The sequence below is a fragment of the Pleurodeles waltl genome, chromosome 1_1 (genome assembly GCF_031143425.1).
Source record: "Pleurodeles waltl isolate 20211129_DDA chromosome 1_1, aPleWal1.hap1.20221129, whole genome shotgun sequence".
NCBI classification, from domain to species: Eukaryota; Metazoa; Chordata; class Amphibia; order Caudata; family Salamandridae; genus Pleurodeles; species Pleurodeles waltl.
This window is the reverse complement of record NC_090436.1, coordinates 839624550-839650150: the sequence shown is the minus strand read 5'-3', so window position 1 is coordinate 839650150 and position 25601 is coordinate 839624550. Positions and strand designations below refer to the sequence as shown.

At 47.1% G+C, this 25601-nt stretch overlaps 1 protein-coding gene across 1 annotated transcript in view; it reads left to right on the top strand.

Annotated features, from left to right (window-relative positions):
- LOC138302051 (myosin-6-like) overlaps positions 1 to 25601 on the top strand; it is a 530412-nt gene that overhangs the window by 338854 nt on the left and 165957 nt on the right. Inside the window, exon 6 of the mRNA XM_069242473.1 lies at positions 24644 to 24771. Coding sequence (XP_069098574.1) covers positions 24644 to 24771 — 128 coding nt within the window. The remainder of the gene's footprint in view (positions 1 to 24643; positions 24772 to 25601) is intronic.

Below are 25601 nucleotides of genomic sequence, written 5' to 3'. Positions count from 1 at the left end.
CTACACAGCACCCTGCTCTAGGGGATACCTAGGGCACACATTAGGGATGACTTATATGTAGAAAAAGGGGAGTTCTAGGCTTGGCAAGTACTTTTAAATGCCAAGTCGAAGTGGCAGTGAAACTGCACACACAGGCCTTGCAATGGCAGGCCTGAGACAAGGTTAAGGGGCTACTGAGGTGGGTGGCACAACCAGTGCTGCCGGCCCACTAGTAGCATTTAATCTACATGCCCTAGGCACATGTAGTGCACTCTACTAGGGACTTACAGGTTAATTAAATAGTCAATCATGGATAAACCAATCAATGTACAATTTACACAGAGAGCATATGCACTTTAGCACTGGTTAGCAGTGGTAAAGTGCTCAGAGGTCAAAAGCCAACAACAACAGGTCAGAAAAAATAGGAGGAAGGAGGCAAAAAGTTTGGGGATGTCCCTGTCAAAAAGCCAGGTCCAACACCCTGCAAGTAAGTACTTTCCATTTCTATTACACAAGGTAGGCTGCTGTGCCTTCTTAATTCACCACTCAGGAAAGTACATGCTCACCCAAACAATGATAGCAACAGAGAGGGTGCCACCTTGAGGGTCCTATGCAAGCCCTCTGCTGCATTTGAAAGAGTAGAGAATGTCCATAATTTTGGAATTCAAGTACTCTGTAGAATCAAAATGGGAGGTAGCATCCAAGCAGCATAAAAAAAAGATGTTATCACAGCGCAGGATTCTAGATACAACCATGAAGCCACCACTAAGATCATTAGAGATAGAACTGGTGCCTGTCTGTCCATGGCTTCTCTAACTGGAGATGGAACTAGTGTCCTATGCCAGGCCACAGGCCTTAAAAAGACCCATCCTGGGCTCACATGATCACCTATACTTTACCATTCCTATCTCCCTTGCTGGTCAATGTCTAGCAAAGAGCTCCTTTTGTATAGCACATTTTGCACAACTTGCTTGTAACTATAAGGGGTATATGTCAATGTCGGAGCCTCCTTCACGTCCTTGCAGTTTTGACTGGTACTTTTGATGAAATGTAATTGAACTCACCATCTTTTTTCACAACCTTATACTGAAATTCATTGTGGGACCTTCCCAACTTCCCCTGTAAAATGGCATTTAAATTCTATTTAGCTTTCACCATTGTTGCATTCTTAAAATATTTAGAACACACTGTTTGCCACTGATTTCTCAAAATGTTGTAGATGGATTTGCTCCAATCTCTCTGTAAAGTTATTTCAAATTAGTGATGAGTTAAATTAAATTATGAAGTGTGTTGGTATTAGGAAACTCCACAAAAGCAGATGAAGATTTCCTAAACTTACCTGAGATAAGGTTCATCCTTTTGGGCTCTCTAGGTGTTATGGTTTCCTTATGCAAATGCTCCAGGTAGGACATCCTCCAGCAAAAGCATTTTGAGTGTTGAGGCTGAACATCCACCACCTGAGGTAAGAGGTCTGGGAGGAATGGCTCTGAGCTGAGGTCATCTTTTTTTAGTTTTTTCTTTAAAAAAAAACAAATTAAGAAGCTTGCCATTGCACAAAGTTTGAATATTTTTTAAAATACACAGAGTTGAAAGTCAGTTTGCTTTACAACTTTGCATCCTTGTACTTTAATTCCACCTAATTCATAGGATTTAAAGTTGGGTTGTGAAAAGTTGTATGAGTGTGCTTTAATATGTACCTTAAAAAATCCACATATTCCTTCACAACGAACCACATGGTGTGCACCTGAATATCAATACCAGAATATTGATGACACAGAATATAGAGGACAGAATATTGAATCCAAAATATTGATAGTTAAGTAAGTATAGTTTATCTATACCTTACACCACATATACTTACCTATACTATGTATATATGTGTGTGTATATATATATATATATATATATATATATATATATATATATATATATATATATATATATATATACATATATATATATGTACATATATATATATGTACATATATATGTACATATATATATATATACACACACACATGCATGTATATACTGTATATATATATATATATATATATATATATATATATATATATATATGTGTGCTTCCGTATATGCACATGCCTTTCAATATTCTGTCCTCAGTATCCTTATGCCACAATATTCCCAGGGTTTCAAGCACAGATTTATTGTTTGGTCATAGCTGAAGGCCATGCCCCTTAAAAACACTCCTCTGGCTACGGACTTGTTGTAGGCATTGATCTGGGTGTAGATCTAAGCCTGCAACTGTGTGAATTCCATCTTTTTGTACCTGAAGTAGTAATAAAGGACTACTAATACTTAAATGTATAAACACTTTTGCACCACCCACTGAAGATCTTATTTTGAAAGGAAAGGTACAATGTAATGTATGGTGATATGAAGGTAAAATTACTTACCTGTACGACATAGTGGATGTGGATGTAACAGACACAATATGATTTTCGGTCAATATTATCAATCTTGATTTTGGTAAATATAACCCAAGTCCACACTTAGGAGTTTTGTTCTTGTAATATAAAAATTAGAAAAATAGAAAAATATGAAGAGTAAGACTCCAAGACATTATGGACTGCCAAGCAGCCTTATTCTTTGAGCATGCTCCTGCCACATTATTGACTGCACTAGTGTGCAAAATGGGCCCTTCAAGCAATTCCCGATCTGTCTTAGTAAATTATGCCCTACCAAGTTTGTGTCACTAGTCATTGTATTGGTGATAAATGGCTGTGCGAAGGGCAGCTCTTGACTATCATCTCCCCAGGGAAATTGGCATTTATCATTTGTACCGAGATTGTTTGTGTTCTATGTCGTCCATTGGCACAAAAGGAAAATTGTTAACATGCCTCACAAATCTGTGGGACACAAGAACAGTAGGCAAGTAATTGTTTCTTGAGAGTAAGAAGAATGTGCATGAAATTATCAGAAAAATTAGACTCTGTGAGGAAGATGAGAGGGAGGGTGTTTGCAGAAATCAAGGCAAGTCTGCAGTGTTGCTCCAGCGCGGGGGTATCATGATAATGTAGTGAGTCACAATAGCTGCACTGAATTAGTGCAATTCTTTACTGTCCGGTGGAAGAAAATGAGAAAATGGCATATTTCATTTTGCATCATACACCTTTTTTGACCATTTAATTTGTTGAAAGGTGCCCTTCTTTGAGACTCTACAGGCAGCATTGGACTGGGTGGATGCGCTGGGCCTCACACGGGGGGAGCATTTTTCTGGTTGGAGAGAACCTAAGCCAGGGGAAGGCACGTTCCTCTCAGACGTCTGAAAGCCAAGACCACCACAGGCTGAGGTTAACAGAATACTGCTAAGAGAGGATGGAACACCCCGCACTGAAAATGACATCAACATGACCCCAAATCTCTTCCTCCCTTTGACTCACCTTTCAGACACTCAAAATAAGGATCGTTTGTCTGAATAAGCAACATGGAAAAGGAGGAGACTTAAACTTACCTGACTCCTCTTCTACCTGGGATCGCTCACCTTTTTTTCTTATGAGGATGATGAAAAAGAGAGACCATGGGATGGGGTTAAACTGTTTGGTATAATATAATTAGCTTTTCAGACATTCTTTCGTGATACATACACAAGGGTGGCTGGGGGACAACATACTAAAAGTTTGAGGCAGGACAGTTCAGGACCAGAGTGCCCCAGAGCTGCTGAGCTCTGGTTGGGCTCTCGACGAAAGGACACTAGTGGTCTCAGACAGCTTCTACAATAACACACTTTTTATTACCTAGTTACTGTTCAGGTTTACGGGAGGGATATTTTGGTTGGGGTTTCTGATCCTCTTAGTAATTTTACACCAAGTGGGTTCTGCAGCTACTGCCTGTGGGTGGAGGGATTTTGGGACAGGAAGGGAGTTCTTCTTCTTCAGGGTTGTTAAGGGCTTATGCTGCTCTTCCTTAACAGCTGCAGGATGGTTCCTGTTGTTGCTACCCAACCAGATATAGCACTGCAGTGCGTCCATTGGGGGGAGACTATCCTTTGGAGAACTTTGAACCCTTTCCTCCTCCCTGCAAACCCTCTGCAGGGGTGGGACACCTCTCTGTTAATTAAGTACACATGGCAAACATAGGGCCAGATGTACCAAATGATTTTGCAATCGCAAACTGCGAAATCGGCCGCTTGCGAGTGCAAAATCGTGGTCTGCAATGCATCAAAGGCATTCACAGACCACAAAATGAAAATCGCAAAAATTGCGATTTTCTGCGTTGCGACCTGGATTTTGCGAATCGCAAATTGCAATTCGCAAAATCCAGGTCGCAACGCAGAAAATCGCAATTTTTGCGATTGTAGGGCCAGATGTATGAAAGCTGGGGTCTGCGAATCGCAAAACGCGAATTTTAAGAAATCGCAATTTCCGAGTCGCAATTGGCCATGTAACAAAATTGCGATTCGGAATTAGCGATTTCTTAAAAATCGCTATTTGTGGTTTGCGAGGCCCATTTTCCGAATCGCAATTTGCATTCTCGCAATTTGTGATTTTTTTGCGATTCGGTAAAAAAACGCAAAATGTGAGAAAGTTCGAGAATGCACACCTGGAGGAGCCTGATGACTCATCAGCAGGAAATGAGTCATCCCAGGCAGGTACAAGAGCCACACCCAAGCCAGCATCCAGAGTGAGAGCAGCCCAGCCACTGTGAGGAGCACTGTGAAGGAGCAGCATCATCTGAGCCACAATGGAGCCCCAAGGTCCAGGATCTGAGAAGCAGGAGAGGAAGCGCAAGCTCAAGTTCAGTGAGCAGGAGCTGGAGATCTTAACAGAGGAGGTGGTGAGGAGCCATGATCACCTGTTTGGCAAATCATCCCTCCAGGTGCCAGAGAGTGAGAAGAGGAGACTCTGGCTGGAGATCCAAAGCAAGATTTGCGCCATTGGCGTGGCCCAGCGCTCCATTGATGAAATCAAGAAGCGCTGGTATGACCTGCGGTCCCGGGCAAAGGAGAGGGTGGCAAGGTGACTTGAAGAGGTCAGTAGCACAGGAGGTGGACCACCAACCGAGCCACCTGCCACACCGCTGGAGGACCTGGTGGAATCAACCCTCCTACCGGAAGCAGTGACAGGGGTCACTGACATAGACACCTCGGCCCAACCAAGTACCAGCCAAGGTAAGTGCAAATTTTGTTGTGTGAACACTGTATGTGCATGCATAAAAGCCCCTTAGGAATTAGCATGTAATGTGAAGTAGTGTGTGAAGTAGTCCACTCCACATCTCAGTAGCAGCACAAAAATGCATTATGGGAGTCGTGGTCCACAAGCTAGTACAGACAGTGGCATGATAATGTAAGCAAGCATAGTGACACCCAAGGTAACACAACACACACTACACCATGTACAGCAGTATCTATATTTTTATTGCCATTTCTGGACAGATAATGTAACATACAGAACTGACATGCTGCATATTGTTGTTGCAGGTGGGCCTGGCACAGCAGCCACAGCAATGACGGGTGTAGCGGACACGGACACACAGCTGCCCTCTGACAACAACACCAGTGGGTCCAGCAATCTCCCAACTGTGCGCCGCAGGCCTAGGCCATTGCCACTACCAGACCTCAGTGGTGACTCTGATGTGCAGCAGAGGAGAGTTCAGGCACACCATCTGCATCCGGGATGCGCAGCCAGGTACCGGAGGACGGGTCCTGCAGTGCGTCATCCAAGTGCCCCAGTGTCACTACAGCAACTGCAGGAGGCAGCTGAGGGTACATCCCTGTTTGGTGGACTTGAGGCTGCTATGTTGCAGCAACAGCGCCTGCAAAATAGAAGGATCCAAAGTTTGAACAGGAGCCTTAGAGTCCACAATAGGAATACGGTTGGACTGCATCGGAGACTGGACACCCTGAATGATAACATCAACCAGCTGCGTGAGGGACAGGTACAGGCCTCCCAGGACACTAGGGAGCTGACCACTGCAGTGCGTGACCTGTGCGAGGAGCTGAGACAAGAAAGACTGAGTAGACGCAGACATGAGCACCTTTTTCGCACCATGTTTGCGACATACTGCAGGTCCTCCAATTGCATGGCCAACTCCACCGCCCTCATCGCCCGTTGTGCTGTGGCGGCCCAGGTAGAGGCTGCACACACCAGTAGGGATGTGGTCCAGGCCCTTGTCCAGATCACCACTGTGATCGAACAAGTAATGGGACAGAGGTCGGCCACTCCCAGTGAGGTTGCCTTGGGGGACACGGAGGACACCTCAAGCCTCAGCAGTGTGCACGTACCAGCTCCAGACCATAGACGGCGCAGTGCCAGGCGCACCACTGCCACAGAGCCTGACATTCAGGGTGCCAGTGATTCAACTGGGCACCCCAGTGGTGTGCGAGGGAGGAGGAAGTGACTTCTACCTCATTGACTCTGGTGTCCCCACTATGAAGTAATAGTGTGGGATTCAGTTCATTTGTTTATTTTCATTTTGACAATCCCCCTTTTACTTTATTCATCACAATTCATAACCTACCGTAAAGGAATAAATATTTTTTTCTCACTATAGCTACAGTAGTCAGTAGAGTTTGATTGTACATACTCACATCTGAAATGGTTGTGTGTGATGTCAGCACGCCTTTGCCATCACTCTGGTGCACTGGTCCTGTCTGCTAGCTGTAGAGGTGGTATGGGATCGTCATCCTCATCTGATTCAGTGTCACTGATTTCTATAGTTATGCCCCTGGTTGTAGCTATATTGTGCAAGATTGCACAAGTAGCCACTATTCTACATGTGGTTTCTGGACTGTACTGTAGTGCCCCTCCACTCTTGTGGTGCAACGGAAGCGACTCTTCAGGAGGCCAAATGTGCGCTCCACCACGTTGCGGGTTGCCCTGTGTGCTGCATTGTATCTCCGTTCTGCCGGTGTGGTGGGATTGAGGTAGGGCGTCATCATGTAGGTGCGCACTGCATAAGCACTGTCTCCTGAAAGGAACAGAAGGTTTGTTGGGTACCTCAGCCATCTGACATGGGTTTGTTACCTATGCGCCAGTGGTAAGAGTGACATTACCTAGTAGATATCCTTCACCAAACTCCCCAGCTAGCAGTCTTGTGTGAATGCCGCTGTGACGAAAGATGTATGAATCATGTGTGCTCCCTGGGTACCTGGCCACGAGATCAATTATGATGTAGGTGGCATTGCATATCACCTGTATATTCATGGAATGTTGGTGTTTACGATTTCAGTACACATACTCTGTGACTGATGGTGGACATATTGCCACATTTGTGCCATCTATGGCACCTAGGACGTGGGGGAACTGTGCTATCTGATAAAAGTCAATTTTTGTCTGCTGTATTTCCTGTGGGGTGTGGGGGAATCTGATGTACTGTTGGAGTTTGCTTAGCATGGCGTTGATAAATGCCTTGAAAAATCTGGAGAGGGTGCTCTGTGTGACCCCCCCAGCCGCTGCTATAACCCCTTGATAGCTCCCTGAGGCGAGTAGGTGTAAGGAGCATAATACCTGCACATGGGTGGGTATGCTATGGGTCCTTAGTGTTCTGCGCTGCAGTATGGGTTGTAGCTCAGCTATCAGAACAAGAATCATGGCTGAGTTCAACCTATACCTCTCATATATTACCTCCTCTGTCAGGTCAAACAGTGTAATGCGCACTCTGAAAATGCGCTCCTGTCTCCTCCCTCTCCTCAAACCTGCCAGGATCCTCACCCTCCTCGCCATGACGTAGAGTGCAGCCATTGTGGTAGGGAGTCTGAGGCATTCTGGGCCTCTTTATATAGGTTGCACCCGGTTACCACCTGCTTTCACTTAGTGGTATTTTGCATGTGCAAAATCCCATTCTGCGAAAAATCGCTAATTGCAATTTTTTGATGCATCTCTTTGCGAATCGGATTTTGCGATTCGCATTTTGCTCCTCGCAATTTCCTACTGGAAATACCGAATCGCAAAATGCGACTCTCAAAACCAGGTCGCAATGCAAAAAATCAAATTTTTTTCGATTTCTTGTTTTTGGTCTGCAAATGCCTTTCATGCATCGCAGGCCACGTTTTTGCACTCGCAAACGGCCGATTTTTGCGATTCGCACTGTTTGCGAGTGCAAAAACTTTTCATACATCTGGCCCCAAATTCCAATACATTTGATGCAGATACACATTCTCATACTGTCATAGCACATGCAAAATACCATTGTCTGCAACCAGGTGGTAACCTGGTACAAAATTTAAAAATGCAGTAAAACTGCATTTTTACATTTAATATGTAAAGCACACATGCCCTTTTGGCATGTGTGTACTTTACAAGTAAAAAAAAAATATGGGGTGCAGGAGAGGGGGCCTTAGGCCCCCAGCACCCTGGCCTTTTGCATTTCCCAAATTGCGATTTCTGTTTCTGCCCCATTCGCAGATATGGGGCCAGTATTGCAATTTGCGATTCGGTAATTGCATTTGCGATTTTTAAGAAATCGCAATTACCAAATCGCAAATGTGATACATGGCCCTTTGCGAGTCGGTAATTGCGATTTCTTAAAAGTCGCAATTACCGAATCGCAATGGGCCAGATTCATATATCTGGCCCCTAGGGAATAGCTATAAAATCTTGACATGGAATGTGCAAGGTCTTAATAACCCCACAAAGCGACGTGGGATCTATGCCTTTCTGAGGTGATATAGGGTGGCTATAGACCTCTTACAAGAGACATACCTCTGGGGAGACTGTCTTAAATACTTGCAGAGACGATGAGACCAAGAGTTTTGCCACATCATATTCCAGATGTACGAGAGGAGCCCTTATATGGGTCGCATCTGGAATCCCCTTTAAGCCATGCAGGTCGCTGTTGGATGAGGGGGCAGTGTGTCATACTGGAAGGATCGTTAGATGCTCATCATATATGCATTGCTAAAGTTTATGGTCCAAATACTGATGATGAGGAATCTTTGTGCTCACTGTTAGGGATAGCCCAGATTCCGTCCTCAACTGGGGCGGGCGATTTTAACTCTGTACTAAACGGCAATATGGACTGACCACCCCCCTAAAACTAATACTAAGCCTCACCTGACTGCCTCACTTAGCCAGGTCCTTCACACACTCGGATTGATAGATAGATGTGTGGTGCCAACATCACCTGCACACGAGAGCCTACGCATGCTTTCCCCCCCAACTATGACATCAAGTTGTCTCGATTACCTATATATTTCTATGAAATCCACCCATTCCATAACACATGTACATTATCTTCCGAGATACCTCTCTGACCACCTCCCACTTCTTGCTACCTATACACTGAAGAGCCTGCCCTTAGAGTGCTCCTATGGCGTTTACAATCTGAAATGCTAAGAGACCAAGCCTTCTGAGCAACAGCCCTAGAGATATTAACACAATATTTCACCGAGAATAGACATACCACTGGGAGTTGAGCAATTGAGTGGGATACTATGAAGGCAGTCCTTAGGGGGGTTTGTATAGCTACCTTGATGGGTGTGTGTCATATGCTTGAAAGAGAATGGGAACTCGAAAAGCTAGGGATGAAGCTTCTAGAGGACCCTGGGCTTAGGGTGGAATGAGAGCACCTGAAGCGTACATTGAATAAACTGTGGCTTCAACTGGATAAACATAGTAAAAAAGCTGCCCGTAGAAGGTAGGACCTATAGGGAGATAAGTTGGGGAGAATGTTGACCCATTTAATCCAAGCTGAAGAGGCATCCCGAACCAATACTGACGTTGCGAGACCGGGAGGGCTGAGAAGTTTCTACTCAACAGGCCATTAACGGTGACTTTCTGGAACACCTAAGGGGGGTATATACCCAACCGTATTCAAACTCTAATGAGGCATCCAGGCAAGCCTACTTGCACACCCTGCTTCTGAAAACTGTCACAGTGGCGAACAATGAATGCCTAGGAGTCCCAGTAGTAAACCAGAAATCTTAGAGGCTATCAGAGCACTAGTCAGCTAAAGATCCCAGGAGCGATGGCCTGCCATCTGAGTTTTATAAAGCCTTCCTGGGAGTCTTGGCGGAGCGACTATTGGAAGTATTGGATGAGGCGTATGAAACTAGACGTCTTCCCCATTCTATGATGAAGGCCCTAATTACAGTAATACCCAAACACAGAAAGGATCGGTTGGATGCTGGTTCCTACTGATCCATATCAATTCTAAACATTGACGTTAAGATTCTAAGCAGTATACTGGCAGCCGGTCTGCTTCTGTACCTCCTAACCCTTATACACGAGGATCAATTTGGGTTGATCCCACATATAAACACCCTCCATAACATACGCCGCCTGGCGCATGTGCTACTTGACCCGCAGCTCAGACATCACCAATACCCCTTAACATTTTTAGATATTGAAAATGCCTTTGACTCCCTCAACTGGACAATGTCTGGTCTTTGTTTGAAAAATATGCCATTGAGCCATCGATTTATTCAATGGATCAAATTGCTGTATACTCAGCCCAGAGCTAGGGTTTGTACAGGCTGCTATGTTTCAGACAAAATTATATTACAGAGAGGCTCCTGGCAAGGGTGTCCCCTGTCTCCCTTAAAATTTGCAATATCAATGGAACCTCTGGTGTGTAGACTCCGCCAAGTTCTAAAGGGATGGGATATTCGAGTGGGCCTTAAGGAGCATATAGTTTCCATGTACAATGATGATATTCTGAACTATCTCTGATGTCCCGATATATCGGTCCCCATCAAGCTGAATTTTATGGACACATTTGGGGTTGTGTCTGGCCTACAGGTCAACACAAAGATGCCAACCTTGTTCCCGCTTGGACTACTGACAAATAAACCCCTCAAAAGTCTCCTCAAAACTGACCTACAATGAGTGATAGACAACGTAAAGTACTTAGGCCTGTATATAACGCAAGGCCAGGAGCTGTTCTATGCCAAAAATATGGTGAGAGTCGTGTCTGAATTGCGATCTTCCATAAGCTTTTGGAACACCCTTTGGCTTTCCCTGATGGGGAAATTAGCCCTTGGGAAGATGGTAATCTTACCCAGATATTTAAACATAATGCATGGCTCCTACTATGAAATCCCAAATGAAGTGTTCTGAGAGCTGAATATGCTCTTGGTGGAAGGGTAAAAGATGCTGGGTCAATTTAACCACCCTAAGGATAGAGTGGGCTATGGGTGGCTTAGACATCCCGGATCTAGAGCTGTTCTACTTTACGGCCCTGCTCCAACATGCTATCTCCAGGCTTGATCGGGAGTGGAATAGGGAGAGACATCTTTTAAGAGGGTGAACCCACTGATGATGGGAGCAGGAATACCCAAACACTTCCCGTATTTAATAGGCCTAATGGGTGGATGTGGTAGAGAATGGTAAAAACAGTCCAGAGGCAAGCCCCCTTTGCCTTAGATTTAGATATCTGGATAATCTCTCATTTCAGACACATAGCCCAAGAGATGGCAATGGATAAATGGCAAAAGAGGGAATGCACAGTGCTAGCCGATCTTTATCATCATGGCTGCTTAATATCATTGCAGGAGGCATAGACAACCTTTCACTTAGGCGGGGACAATTCCTCCAATATACCAAAATATCTGCCATGGCACTTCAGTTATGGCCTATATTCCCTGATGTACCAGACTTTACCCACACTATGGTCACTCTCTTAGCTATGGCAGAGGGGCAGTGATTCATTACACATTTATATCCTGCACTTCAGGCGGACCGGCACCAGCAGCCGCTAAAGGTTGAAGATATATGGCAACGGTACAGTGTAGAACAGATTACTCCTCGAGATTGGACTAAAATACATGAGTGGGGTCCATAGGACAGCCACATCTGTTAGATTTAAATAGATTCAGTATAATGTTATTCATATGAGATGTATCTCCCCAGGGTCTCCGCCACATTTACTAGATCTGGGTCCTGTCCTAGATGTAGGGCACCTGGAGCGAACTTTGTCCACATGATGTGGTATTGCCTAAAAATATCTGAGTTTTGGACCAAGACGCTAGCACAATTAAAGTTAATAACGGGATGTGACATTCCATTAACTATAAAAAATTGTTTGTTGGGCCACCTGCCGGATAACCCGCAAAAAATCTCACTAGACGATATACGATCCTAGGTCCACTGGTGGCTAAAAGATGCTTTACCATACATTGGCTCAGCCCTCATCCCCTGATGGGCACATGGACTACAGAACTGATCTCCTGGAGTGGGCGAGTGAGGAGGAGGCACACCTGAGGAAAACTAAAACTGATGCGAAAGCAGAAGAGGCATTGATGGCCTGGGCGACCATGACCCAGGTACTATTACATACCAACCCACATGGTTAAGACACCAAATTGTGATTGGCATCAGTCAGTGATTAAACTACTGAGGATGTATAGCTAAATTTACATTTGCTCGGCTTACTCCTACTCAGTAATAAAGACATTCGGTGGGGAGGGTGGTAGTTGCATCTCCTAAGACACTAAGGCCCTCATTACAAACCTGCCGGTTGGTGTTAAAGTGGCAGTAATACCGCCAACAGGCTGGCGATAACTACCGCCAAATGATGACCATGGCCAAAGATCTCCGAAAGACAGCCAATGTAGCACACCGATTGCCAGGGCGGAAACAACAGCCACCACTGTGTTAGCCGCATACAGCCAGGCAACATTCCGCCCACCATATTAAGACCCTGGAAACCGCCAAATTTTCCAGGGCAGTACCAACGACATCAAAAGCCTGGCGGAAACTGAGCTCAGAAGTGAAAGACTCACCATTGGAGACACAGGGAAGAACCACGCTGCCATGGAGCCTGAACTACATGTTGTCCCCATAATCTTCTATGTTTTGCTCCACCATGAACACCAAAGACGGTGACGGTGGGTACAGCCGCCTAGCACACAAGGGAGGGAGGGAGGAAAACAAGAGTGACACAAACACGCACCCCCCCACACACACCATACACACAATCAGCTGCATTACAAAAACAATTTAACTCCGTAACTCGGATGAATAATGCAAGGACGAAATGATTTTGAAAAAGTGAATGAAAGGAAATCAACACAGCATGAAAAATAAGTTAGGTAAGATAATAGATATACACATATGTACAGAAAAAGGGACACAGCCCAGTCTACAATGTTCGTAGGCCACATGGCTACAGACCAAAGTTTACAGCCACACGTCACCTGCATCAACACAAAGAGAACACTGTAGGAGCATCAGATGGTAAATAGGCAGGCACCTCAGGGGGACGGGGGACGAGGGACAGGGGGTGGGGGGGCACCTCAGCCCGGAGATGTAACAAGACCACTGGTTCTGGAGGGGGCAACATGCCCTTTGCTCCTGGGGAGTGCAAGGCCACAGTCTCTTCAGTGGGTGACTTGCCCACTGGTTCTGGAGGGGGCAACATGCCCTGTGCTCTTGATCCTGGGAGTGTTGGGCATGTAGATGTCTTACCCACTGGTTTTGGAGGGGGCCTCATGCCCTGTGCTCTTGATCCTGGGGAGTGTTGGGCATGTGGGTGTCTTACCCACTGGTTCTGGAGGGGGCCTTGTGCCCTGTGCTCTTGATCCTGGGGAGTGTTGGGCATGTAGGTGACTTGCCCACTGGTTCTGGTGGGGGCAACATGCCCTGTGCTTGATCCTGGGGAGTGCAAGGCCACAGTCTCTGGAGTGGGTGACTTGCCCATTGGTTCTGGATGGGGCAACATGCCCTGTGCTCTTGATCCTGGTGAGTGTTGGGCATGTGGGTGTCTTACCCACTGGTTCTGGAGGGGGCCTCATGCCCTGTGCTCCTGATCCTCGGGAGAGTTGGGCATGTGGGTGACTTCCCCACTGGTTCTGGACGGGGCAACATGCCCTGTGCTTGGTCCTGGGGAGTGCAAGGTCACAGTCTCTCAGGTGGGTGTCATACCCACTGGTGCTGGAGTGGACAGGCCGCACAGCAGCCCATGGAGGCAGGATTACATACCGTCCGCCGGTGGTGATGGCTGCTCCGTGGAGGTGTGGTGCTGCTGGTAGGGGGAGACTCCTGCCCATTCCCTGCAAACTTGGACGGCTGTTCAGTGGAGGGGGTGGTGCTGCTGGGGGGGGGGGGCTCTTGCCCATCCCCTGCAACCTCAGACGGCTGCTCAGTGGAGGTGGTGGTGCTGCTGGGGGAGGAGGCTCCTGCCCATCTCCTGCAACCTCGGATGGCTGCACAACCATGGTTGATGGTGGGGCCCCCGTCACAGTTCCTGCCCCATGCCCCTTGGTCTTCCTGCCTGCTGGTGAAGGCTCCTTGGTCTTCCTGGCAGCTGGGCCAGGCTCCTTTCCCTTCTTGCCTGCTGGGGCAGGCTCATTGGTCTTCCTGGCAGCTGGGGCAGGCTCCTTTACCTTCTTGCCTGCTGGTGCAGACTCCTTTGCCTTCCTGGCAGCTGGAGCAGCCTCCCTTCTTGCCTGCTAGGGCAGGGTCCTTGCTCTATCTGGCAGCTGTGGCAGGCTCCTTTCCCTTGAGGCTGCCTGGTGCAGGCTCCTTCACCTTCAGGACATGTGGGCCGGATCCTTTTCCATCACAAGTGGGTGTGATGACAACTGGGCCCGTGGACTGGGAGGCTGAGGTGCTTGGCTGGGTTCTTCCAAACCTGCCAATATGTGCAGGATGGGGGAGGGGGAGGTAAGAGGTCAATGGTGGATAGGAACAGTTTCTTAGGGACATTGGGGCGGGAAGAGGGAGAAGGAATGGGAGTGGAGGAAGATGGAGTGGTTTTTAGAAGTGTCTGTCTGCTGCTTTTGGGTGCAGGTGCATGGGCTGTATGCTGTTGTGAGGTGGATGGCTATTGGGTGTGTGAGTTCTTGCGTTTGTGTACCTTAGGAGGGGGGACAGACACAGTGGTAGAGGACACAGGGCACATGTGTATGGCTGTTGTGGAGGTGTCTGTCAGTGAGGTATGTGTTCTACTTGGTGTGGTGATGATGCTGGTAGTGGATGATGATGTAGTGCATGCAGGTGTGAGTGTAGACGGAACTGGGAGGGAGGTGGAGGAGGAGGAGGAAGGGGAGACAGTGGAAATAGAGGATGTTGGTGTGTCTGCATCTGGATGGTGTTTGTGTGAGTGCCTGTGGGATGAAGTGTGGTGCTTGTGTTTGTCTGTACCACTCTTGTGTGTTGTCTTGTGTGCATGCTCGTCTGCTTGTGTGCTTGGGATGGGTTGGGGTTGAGGAGAATGGGACTGGGCACTGGAAGTTGGAGGGGGGACAGTAGAAACAGGGAAAATGGCTGCCATCAGAGAGGAGGCCAGAGCCTGGGTTGATCTATGTTGGGCCACCAATCCGGTGTGAATGCCCTCCAGGAATGCATTAGTCTGTTGCATCTGGGCTGCTAGCCCCCGGATGGCATTCACAATGGTTGACTGCCCTACAGAGATGGATCTCAGGAGGTCAATAGCCTCCTCACTCAGGGCAGCAGGGCTCACTGGGGCAGGGCCTGAGGTGCCTGGGGTGAAGGAGATGCCCACCCTCCTGGGTGAGCGGGCATGGGCAACTCGATGAGGGGCTGCTGGGAGGGTGGTGCTGGTACGGGGGTGGCGGCTGTACCTGTAGGTGGGGTGGTCACAGAAGTGTCGGCCACCACCAGGGAACTTCCATCGGAGGAGGTATATGTGTCAGAACTGTCCCTTCCAGTCTCCGCTGTCGTGCTCCCCTTGCCCTCTGTCCCACTGGTGCCCTCAGTGTCGGTGGACTCTGCCTCCTGGGTACTGTGGGATGCAGCTCCCTCCGTCGCCGGTGCTACTACTCCTCTGCCAGTTGATGCTAATGCACAAAAGGATAGGATGACAAAACAAAAAGGGAGGGGATGGGACAAAGGATACACTGGGTCAATGGCAGCACCAGCGCCACTGTTGGCGTACACAGCACCCTCACACACAGGGAACAGGCCTAGTCAATATGCCATAGCACTAGCAGAGAAAAAGCTTGCCACCAAGGCATGGGGAGGTGCACACACTGCCAAATGCAGCACACCTGGGACCCAAGCAGCCCTGACCAGTAGTGGATGCCTACGAGTTAGGTAGCAGGATTATCCCTTCAGAACCCTAACCACCAGGGGATCTACGCTGCAATGTCAGGCCCGGCCTATGGGCACCCACTGACACACATCCCCCACCCGGATACCACCCTACCATGTGTAAGTTGTAATGATGGGCACTGTACTCACCCCCTTGTGGCTGCTGTGATGCCATCAAACACCCGTCCAGTTCAGCTGACCTGGAGAGGCAATACGCCCAGGAAAATAGAATTAGACAAACAGTCCTGCCTGTAAAACATATGGCCCACCATACCCATTTCCATCACCATTTACATACATGGCCCAGCACACAACTTTTACGCCGCCCAGAGGACATCCACCCACCCCCCCTTACAAGAGGCCTTCACACACACACCACTCCATGCATTCCTGCCACTTGCATTGTGCCCACAGTGTACTCACCTGTAGGTCTGGAGGCCCATACAGCAGTCCGTACTGGGGTAGGACCCCATCCACCAGTCTCTCCAGCTCCACTGAAGTGAAGGCTGAGACCCTTTCCCCAGTCACACTGGCCATGGTAGGTTACAGACACAGGTCAAAGCAGCACATGCAGTGTAGGTCCTCTCCTGTGGAAGATCAGGTAGCAAGTGAGGGATCAGATAGAAAATGGCAGGCACGTCCGCGGCGGTGCATTCCATCACCGCCGCCGTAGATCACCATTGGCTACTGTAACCCATAGGGCCTAATGTTAACCAATGATGAGTTGCACAGTGGTTCCCGACCGCCTGCCGCAACGGTGCACATCAGTGGAATTACTTCACTTTAACCTGTCCCTCCACACAGGACAGGTGGACGCCATTTCAGGGGGGGGCAGGCCCTGAAAATGGCTGTGTCACTGGTGAAATTAGGAGATACTGGACACATCATACTGACAAGTTAAAAGCATGCAAAGTTCTGCTGTAGCTTCATTGTTCAGTTTGTGACCGTCTCCTCACTCTTTTGCCCAATAGATACCTACCACTGCGGATGAAAAGGAGATGGAGACACACCCCCATGTACAGACCACTGGTGGACTTGGCAACACTGGAGGACAGGCACATAATACTCACCTATAGATTTGACAGGGCCACAGTCACAGAGCTGTGTGCCCAATTGGAGCTTGACCTGATATCTGCTATCCGTCATTCCACTGGGACCCCCCCTCTTGTGCAAGTTCTATCAGTGCTCCATTTCCTGGCAACTGGTTCTTTCCAAGTGACAGTGGGCTTGGCAGCAGGAATGCCATTGCCAATGTTTTCAATCGTGTTGGCAAGAGTGTTGTTTGCCCTGATAAAGCACGTGCAGCTACATTGCTTTCCCCCAGGTGGAAGATCTGGCCACTGTGAAGGCCAGATTCTATGCAATAGGACATATCCCCAATATTATTGGGGCCATTGATGGGACACATGTTGCGTTTGTCCCCCCGCCAGAATGAACAGGTGTACAGGAATCGTAAGAGTTTCCAATCACTGAATGTGCAGATGGTGTGCCTAGCGGACCAGTACATCTCCTACATCAATGCTAAGTATCCTGGGTCAGTGTATGATGCCTTTGTCCTGAGGAATAGCAGCATCCCAAATGTGATGGCCCAGCTACAGAGGCACAGTGTATGGTTAATAGGTGAGCTTTTGTCCCAACCACTGTATGAGAGTTTATGCCTCTGGTGTTGACCCCATATGATTGTGTGTGGCTAAAAGTTGTCCATCAATACCTGCAGGTGACTCTGGCTACCCAAACGTATCGTAGCTGCTGACCCCTGTGAGGAATGCCAGGACAAGGGTTGAAGAATGGTATAATGAGATCATCTAGAGGACCTTCGGCCTCCTGAAGGCCAGGTTCCTGTGCCTCCATCTGACAGGTGGATCCCTGTGCTACTTACACAAGGTCTGCCAGATAGTACTGGCATGCTGCGTGTTGCACAGCCTGGCCCTCAGACGCCATGTACCCTTTCTGCAGGAGGAGGAGGCAGGAGATGCCTCTGTGGCAGCTGTAGTCGTCGATAACAGTGAGGATGAAGAGTTTGAGGATGAGGATGAGGACAACAGTACATCAGTTATCCATCAGTACTTCCAGCGTTGTGCCCACTGCCACTGACCCCAGGTCCCTGATTGTCCCTGGGGGCATCTTCTGTTGGGGGACTGGATAGTCAGGCACCTCCTCTCCACTGAGATTGGCTGGGGCACCTGTGGGTATTTAAGAGATGTATTATGCTTCATGCCTGTGACATATTGTACATCCCTATCCTCCCCTATATTTTTGATTTTGCCCTGCCACCTTTGATTGTGTATGGTGATGTATTGTGGGACTGTTAGTTTCCCTATGCTGCACATGCGTTGGTGATGAGTGTCCATGCAGGGCTGGGAGGGATGTCCATGCATTGGTATAGCATGCGGGGCTTGTCATTGGGGTTAGTCATCTGCGTTGGTGCAGTGTGTGGGATGGAGTGAAGTGATGGAAGTGAGGATGAGGGTGTGAGACGGCACACAAGTATGTGGATGATAAGTGGTAATTATTGAATTACCAGTATTCAGCCCTCAGGATGCAGTATTGCCAAGACTTGCTCCTCCCATGCTGTGAGCTGTGGGGGAGGAGGTAGGGGGTCCACTGTCAGTCCTCTGTATGGCGAGCTGGTGCCTTGATGCTATGGAGCACACCTTCCCCCATAGGTCAATGCACCTCTTCCTGATGTTGTCCCTTCTTTTTGGGTACTGTCCCACGGCATTCACCTTGTCCACGATTCTCCGCCATAGCTCCATCTTCCTTGCAATGGATATTTGCTGTACCTGAGCTCCAAACAGCTGTGATTATACCCTGACAATTTCCTCCACCATGACCCTTAACTCCTCCTCAGTGAAACAGCGGAGACTTTGTGGGGACATGGGTGTTGTGTGGTGTGTGTTGGTGAGAGTGTGTTGAGTAATGTGGTGGGGTGTGTAATATGGGGTGCGTGAGGGATGTATGGGTGTAAGTAGTGTGTGTCTAGTTGTCTAAGTGGTCCTGGTGTCAGTCTGGTGGCAATGATTTGTAATCATAAAGGTTTGTCGGTAATGTGGGTGCGTGTTTTATAGTGGTGTAGGTGGGTGTGTGTGGTGTATATATGAGTGTCAGGTGTGTGTTTTTCGATTTGGCCAATGTAGTATTGTTTTGTTTGTAGGTGTCCATTCTGAGCGTGGCGGTATGTACCGCCAATGGTTTAAAACTGTTGAATGTCTGCCGTTGTGATTCATGAGTCATAATGTGTAAGAAAGTACCATCTTGCCTGGCATGTTACCCCCATTTTTCACATGTATGTAAGTTTGTTTTTCCCTGTCTCACTGGGATCCTGCTAGCCAGGACCCCAGTGCTCATTGTTTGTGGCCTGACTATGTGTATCTGTGTAGTGACTAACTGTGTCACTGAGGCTCTGCTAACCAGAACCTCAGTGCTAATGCTCTCTCTACCTTTAAAATTGTCACTATAGGCTAGTGACCATTTTCACCAATTCTAATTGGCACACTGGAACACCCTTATAATTCCCTAGTACATGGTACCTAGGTACCCAGGGTATTGGGGTTCCAGGAGATCCCTATAGGCCGCAGCATTTCTTTTGCCACCGATAGGGAGCTCAGACAGATCTTACATAGGACCGCCACTGCAGCCTGAGTGAAATAACGCACACGTTATTTCACAGCCATTTTACACTGCACTTAAGTACTTTATAAGTCACCTACATGTCTAACCTTCACTTGGTGAAGGTTAGGTGCAAAGTTACTAAGTGTGGAGCACCCTGGCACTAGCCAAGTTGCCCCCACATAGTTCAGGGCAATTTCCCCGGACTTTGTGAGTGCGAGGACACCATTACACGTGTGCACCACATATAGGTCAATACCTATGTGTGTCTTCACAATGGTAACTCCTAATATGGCCATGCAACATGTCTAAGATCATAGAATTGTCCCCCAAATCTGTTATTGGGGTGCCAATCCCATGCATCTCTGGGACTCCACTATGGACCCGGGTACTGCCAAACCAGCTCTCTGGGGTTTTCTCTGCAGCTACCGCTGCTGCCATCCCACAGACAGGGTTCTGTGGAAGCCCAGTCCAGGGAAGGCAGAACAAAGAATTTCCTCTGAGATAGGGTGTTACAACCTCTCCCTTTGGAAATAGGTGTTAAGGGCTGGGGAAGAGTAGCCTCCCACAGCCTCTGGAAATGCTTTGAAGGGCACAGATGGTGCCCTCCTTGCATAAGCTAGTCTACACCGGTTCAGGGAACCGCCAGTCCCTGCTCTGGTGCAAAACTGGACAAAGGAAAGGGTAGTGTCCACTCCCCTGTCAATCACCACCCCAGGGGTGGTGCCCAGAGCTCCTCCAGTGTGTCTCAGACCTCCGCCATCGGGAATCCAGAGGTGTGAGGGTACACTGGAGGCCTCTGAGTGGCCAGTGCCAGCAGGTGAAGTCAGAGACCCCTCCTGATAGGTGCTTACCTGACTAGGTGGCCAATCCTCCTCTGAGGGCTATTTAAGGTCTCTCCAGTGGGCTTTTCCTCAGATAACGACTTGCAAGAATTCACCAGAGTTCCTCTGCATCTCACTCTTCGACTTCTGCCAAGGATCAACCGCTGACAACTCCAGGACACCTTCAAAACTGCAACAAAGTAGCAAGAAGACTACCAGCAACATTGTAGCGCCTAATCCTGCTGGCTTTCTCAACTGTTTCCTGGTGGTGCATGCTTTGGGGGCTGTCTGCCTTCACCCTGTACCGGAAGCCACAAATAAATCTCCTGTGGTTCGACGGAATCTTCCCCCTGCTCTAGCAGGCACCAAACTTCAGCGTCACTGGTACTATGGGACTCCTCTCATCCTGACAGGCATGGCCCCTGGAACACAGGTGGTAGACTCAAGTGACCCAGACTGTCCAGTGGTCCAACTGTCCAAATTTGGGGGAGGTAAGTCCTTGCCTCTCCTCTCCAGACAGTAATCCTGTGAACTGCGTGAACTTCAGCTGCTAGGGCTTCTGTGCACTTTTGCAAGGAATCCTTCGTGCATAACCTAGCCCAGGTCCCCAGCGCTCCCCAGCGCTCCGTCCTGCTGAGTTGACCACCGGCTTCGTGGGACCCTCTTTTGTAGTATTGAGACGACTGCCATGCTCAGTTTTCTTGAACCTGTGTTCAAGTACTTCTGCAGGTGCTGCCTTCTTGTGCATGGGCTCTGTGTATTGCTGAGGATCCCCTCTGTCTCCTCTTCCAAGTGGCGACCTCCTGGTTTTTCCTGGTCCCAGGCAGCACCCTTTTTCTGTAACTGAGACCTTTGCAGCTAGCAAGGCTTGTTTGCGGTCTTTCTCCGAAGAAACAATGCTGCATCCTTCAGCACTCCGTGGGACATCTTCTGCACAAAGAAGAAGTTCCTGGCACCTTTCATTGTTGCAGTATCTTCAGCTTCTTCCATCTGGAGGCAGCCATTTTGCACCTTCATCTTGGGTTTAGTGGGATTCTGTCCCCCCGGACACTTTTGTGACTCTTGGACTTGGTCCCCTTCCTTTACAGGTCCTCAGGTCCAGGAATCCATCTTCAGTGCTTTGCAGGCTGTTGTGGTCTTTGCAGAATCTCCTATCACTACTTTAGTGTGTTTCTGGGGAAGAAGTATCACTTTACTCCTACTTTTCAAGGTCTTAGGGTGGGGTATCTTGGACACTCTTAGTGTTTTCTTACACTCCCAGTGACCCTCTACACACTACACTAGGCCAGGTGTCCCTAAGTGGTTCGCATTCCACTTTCTTAGTATATGGTTTGTGTTGCCCCTAGGCCTATTGCATCCTATTGTGTTCTACAGTGTTTGCGCTACTTTTCTAACTGTTCACTTATCTGATTTTGGTTTGTGTGTATATTTTGTGTATTTTACTTACATTCTAAGGGAGTATATCCTCTGAGATATTTTTGGCACATTGTCCCTAAAATAAAGTACCTTTATTTTTAGTAACTCTGAGTATTGTGTTTCTTGTGATATAGTACCTATATGATATAAGTGGTATAGTAGGAGCTTTGCATGTTTCCTATTTCAGCCTAAGCTGCACTGCTATAGCTACCTCTATCAGCCTAAGTTGCTAGAACACTACTAATCTACTAATAAGGGATAACTGGACCTGGCACAAGGTGTAAGTACCATCAGGTACCCACTATAAGCCAGGCCAGCCTCCTACACAATGTGGTGGGCGTTGTTCTGTTGGCGTAATGGTATGGGTGTTGGGACCACCACTCTAGCACTGACCTTTGGGCTGGTGGATTTGTGTATGTTACAGTATTCTGTCGGATTGGTGTTTGTGTGTCATAATATGGCAAACGGCTCTTCTCCACTGCTGTGGTATGTTGGCGGCTGTCAGCATGGTGGTAAGCAGCATTTACCGCCAATGTCATAATGAGGGCCTATATGTACTGAAATTCTAAATGACAATAAATATTTTTTTTTTAAAGTGTGTAAAAGGGAGGAGGCTAATGAAAGGGAATGAGTGGATGAGGTGTGAAAGTGAATGTATGAGATAGTGAGTAAGAGAGAGTGAGCCCAAATGAAGATGAGTGTGAATGCGAGAGTGCAGAAGAGGGAGTGCATGAGAGAGTGGATGAGAGGGCAAGTGAGAATATGAGTGAGAACCTGAGTGGAAGGGAGTGAGTAAATAGTGAGTGAGAGTGAGACAAAGTGAGCAAAAACTAAGGGAGCCAGTGAGAGAAAGGGTAAGTGGGTTAAAATTATGGATTGAGAGTGAGTGAGTGAAATTGAAGGGAGCTTTGAGAGAGAGTGAGTAAAAATAAGGGCCAGTAATTGAAAGGATAATTGAGTGTAATTGAGATAGTGATTGTGAAAGTAACAGAGTGAGTGAGAGTGAGTAAAAGTGAAAGAGAGTACACTAAGACAGAGTGCATGAGAGACTGAGTGAGTGAGTGGGAAAGTCAGTGAAAGACTAAGGAAGACTGGTGAATAAAAAGTGAGCATAAGTGAGTGAGAGAGAGAAAACGCAAGGGAATCAGTGAGTGGAAATAATTAATTGAATGAGAGGGAAAGAAGGAATACATTTGAAAGTGAAACAAAGAGAGTGAGTGAGCAAGTAAGTAGAAGTGAAGGAGGGCCTGAGGAAGGTCGTGATGGAGAGAGAGTGCATGAAACCAGTGAACGAGAAAGCAAGTGAGAGGAAGTACAACTAAGGGAGTCCGTGAATGAAAGGGTGTGTGACTAAAATGACAGATTAAATGACAAGGGCAAATGAGTGGGAGAGGATACGTGAGTATATTAGAGAGACTGAAAGAAAAGAAATGAGGGAGTAGGTGAGGCAGAGAGATAATGAAAGTGTGTATGTGTCTATCTATCTGACTGTTTGAACAGAAATAGATGTCTTTTAATGTATGTGGTAATACATCCACAAAGTATTTGCTTTCCTGGGATTTTATTACCAAGCTGTACCCTTTACTCAGATCTGACTTTGTTCTTTCTTCTGCAGAATGTTTTTGAAGTGTTCTAATGCAACCCTTAGTAAGCACATTGAACCATAGGTGTCTCCTTCTCTCTCTGAGCAGGACTCAGACCCATTATGTTATGCTACACTCATATGAATATTCTGGGTCAGGCAATAATGTCCAATTAGAAATGGGCAATTTTACCTTACAGTATGTGTTTAGTTTCTGGTCAAGTCAAACGTTCACCATTCATGCCTTCTGTCAGGCCCTGAACCCAACCTGCCATAGACTGCCAACCTCTGTTTCAGGTGTGGGCAGTTAATAATGGTAGCTACAGTTACAGCTACAGTTGTTGTTATGCATTTTTGTTACAAGGTAGCCACTTACGTCCTATCTTTGCATACTAGTCACTTGTTGGTGAGAAGCTAAAATACAACACTATGCCAGGATTTTGACACTGTGGGCATTTCTTCTTTGAATAATTCTGTGAGCTGTTGTTACCTATGAGAAAATGGTTGTTGCCACTCAGCTCACTTTCATTTAATTTCCAGAGAAAGCAGAGAGAATGTGTAGTCCACTAGTGCCTGCAGGCTGTAATGTAATGTACCTATAGTGAATAGCTAAAGGTGACTTGTACTGCCATTTTCTAATTGCAAGCGAACTCTGATCCCACCACAATGAACAAATAAGTGACTGGATTTTTTTAGGAAGATTGAACCCTTCCATTCATTAGTATTGCTGCCTTTTACCACAACAACACCAATAACAACACATCAGACTCAAAACCTAACAATTAGGAAACACCCTTTTTTGAAAATCATTCCATATTTTGGGTGGTTTGTGCACATTACAGACTTGATCAGTCAGACATTTGAACCATGCCACACTATAATGTTGCATGCCAATTGAAAGGATTGAACGTCATTGTTTGCTTAGTTGTCAAGGCTCCACAGATACGTCCTAATTGATGGAAGGACTTGGTTGGTAGCTAAGATTCGTCTGTTTCCCTGTAGCTCACTTTCCATGTCCACAGTACCCGAGAGACGCTTTACAAGAACTGTAGGAACATAGTCACTTGAAGTGAGAATAAGTGATTTCCAATGTTTCACTGAACAATATAGAGTTATAGGTGCTGCTTATATTGTACAATTTCAAGTGCTGAGTGGCCGAAACAACCTGTCCTGATTTTTGATCTTTAAAATGTTGTATTTTACTATACAATGTGTACATTTGAATAGTTGTGTGTGTACATGTATGGAGAACCTTCAAATGCCATAATTTTATTTTATAGCAGATCTCCACAATAATTTCAGTATTTCTTTGAATGGTGTTCCGGACCATATTTCCCTGAAGAAGTGTGTGATTAAGGAAGACGAGGCCTATATTCCATACAAGCTAGCCAAACTTTATATCACCAAGGTAAGAATGGGAAATGCTTTGCAACAATCTTGTATCTTAAGATGACCACCATTTTAATAAAAGCTATAATATATATTGAATGTATTACTGATCACCTTCCTTCACCTGGTCCAGTTTGAAATAATTCTATAAGAAAGAACCATGTATATGTATTATACATCTGCAATGATGCCAACACAAATTGCAGTATGTATGCATACTATAGACATTATTAATACATAATATATGTGACAACTATTTTAGAAACAAAATACTACTAAGAAAATGAAGACTACTCACAGTCTTATTTAAAAGGGGGCATTGACAGAGCATATGCCAGAAAAGCAGATGCCCCTTTCGCTCTCCTCTGCAGATTGTTGCTTCATTTAGAGCACATCGGTATACTGTGTTCTTGATGGCCAAGCCACCTCTGGTACTGCCGTTGGAAAAACCCTTTTGCTGGGCTTATGGCTGAAGTAAATGGCATCAGGTGAGCCAGACACTTTGGCCCTCATTATGGCTTCGGCGGACGGATTAGCCCGTTCGACGAAGTCCAGGCGGGTAGGTTGCCACCAGTATGACAGCCTCCCCGCCGGGGCCATTACGAGTTTCATGCTGGGACAGCGGAGTTTCTGCCTGCTGGCCCAGTAGGAAACAGCCTATAGCATTGTCTCTGGCTCATAATAGAGCCTGCAGCAATTCTGTGGTGCGTAGGGTGCACCAGCACCTATCGCAGTGTTCACTGTTTACAAAGCAGACAGTGAACATTGCGACAACCTGGTGCCCCCTGCACCCCGTTTCCGCCATCCTTTTCATGGCAGTGCTACTCTGTCAGATTAGGACCTCCAGAA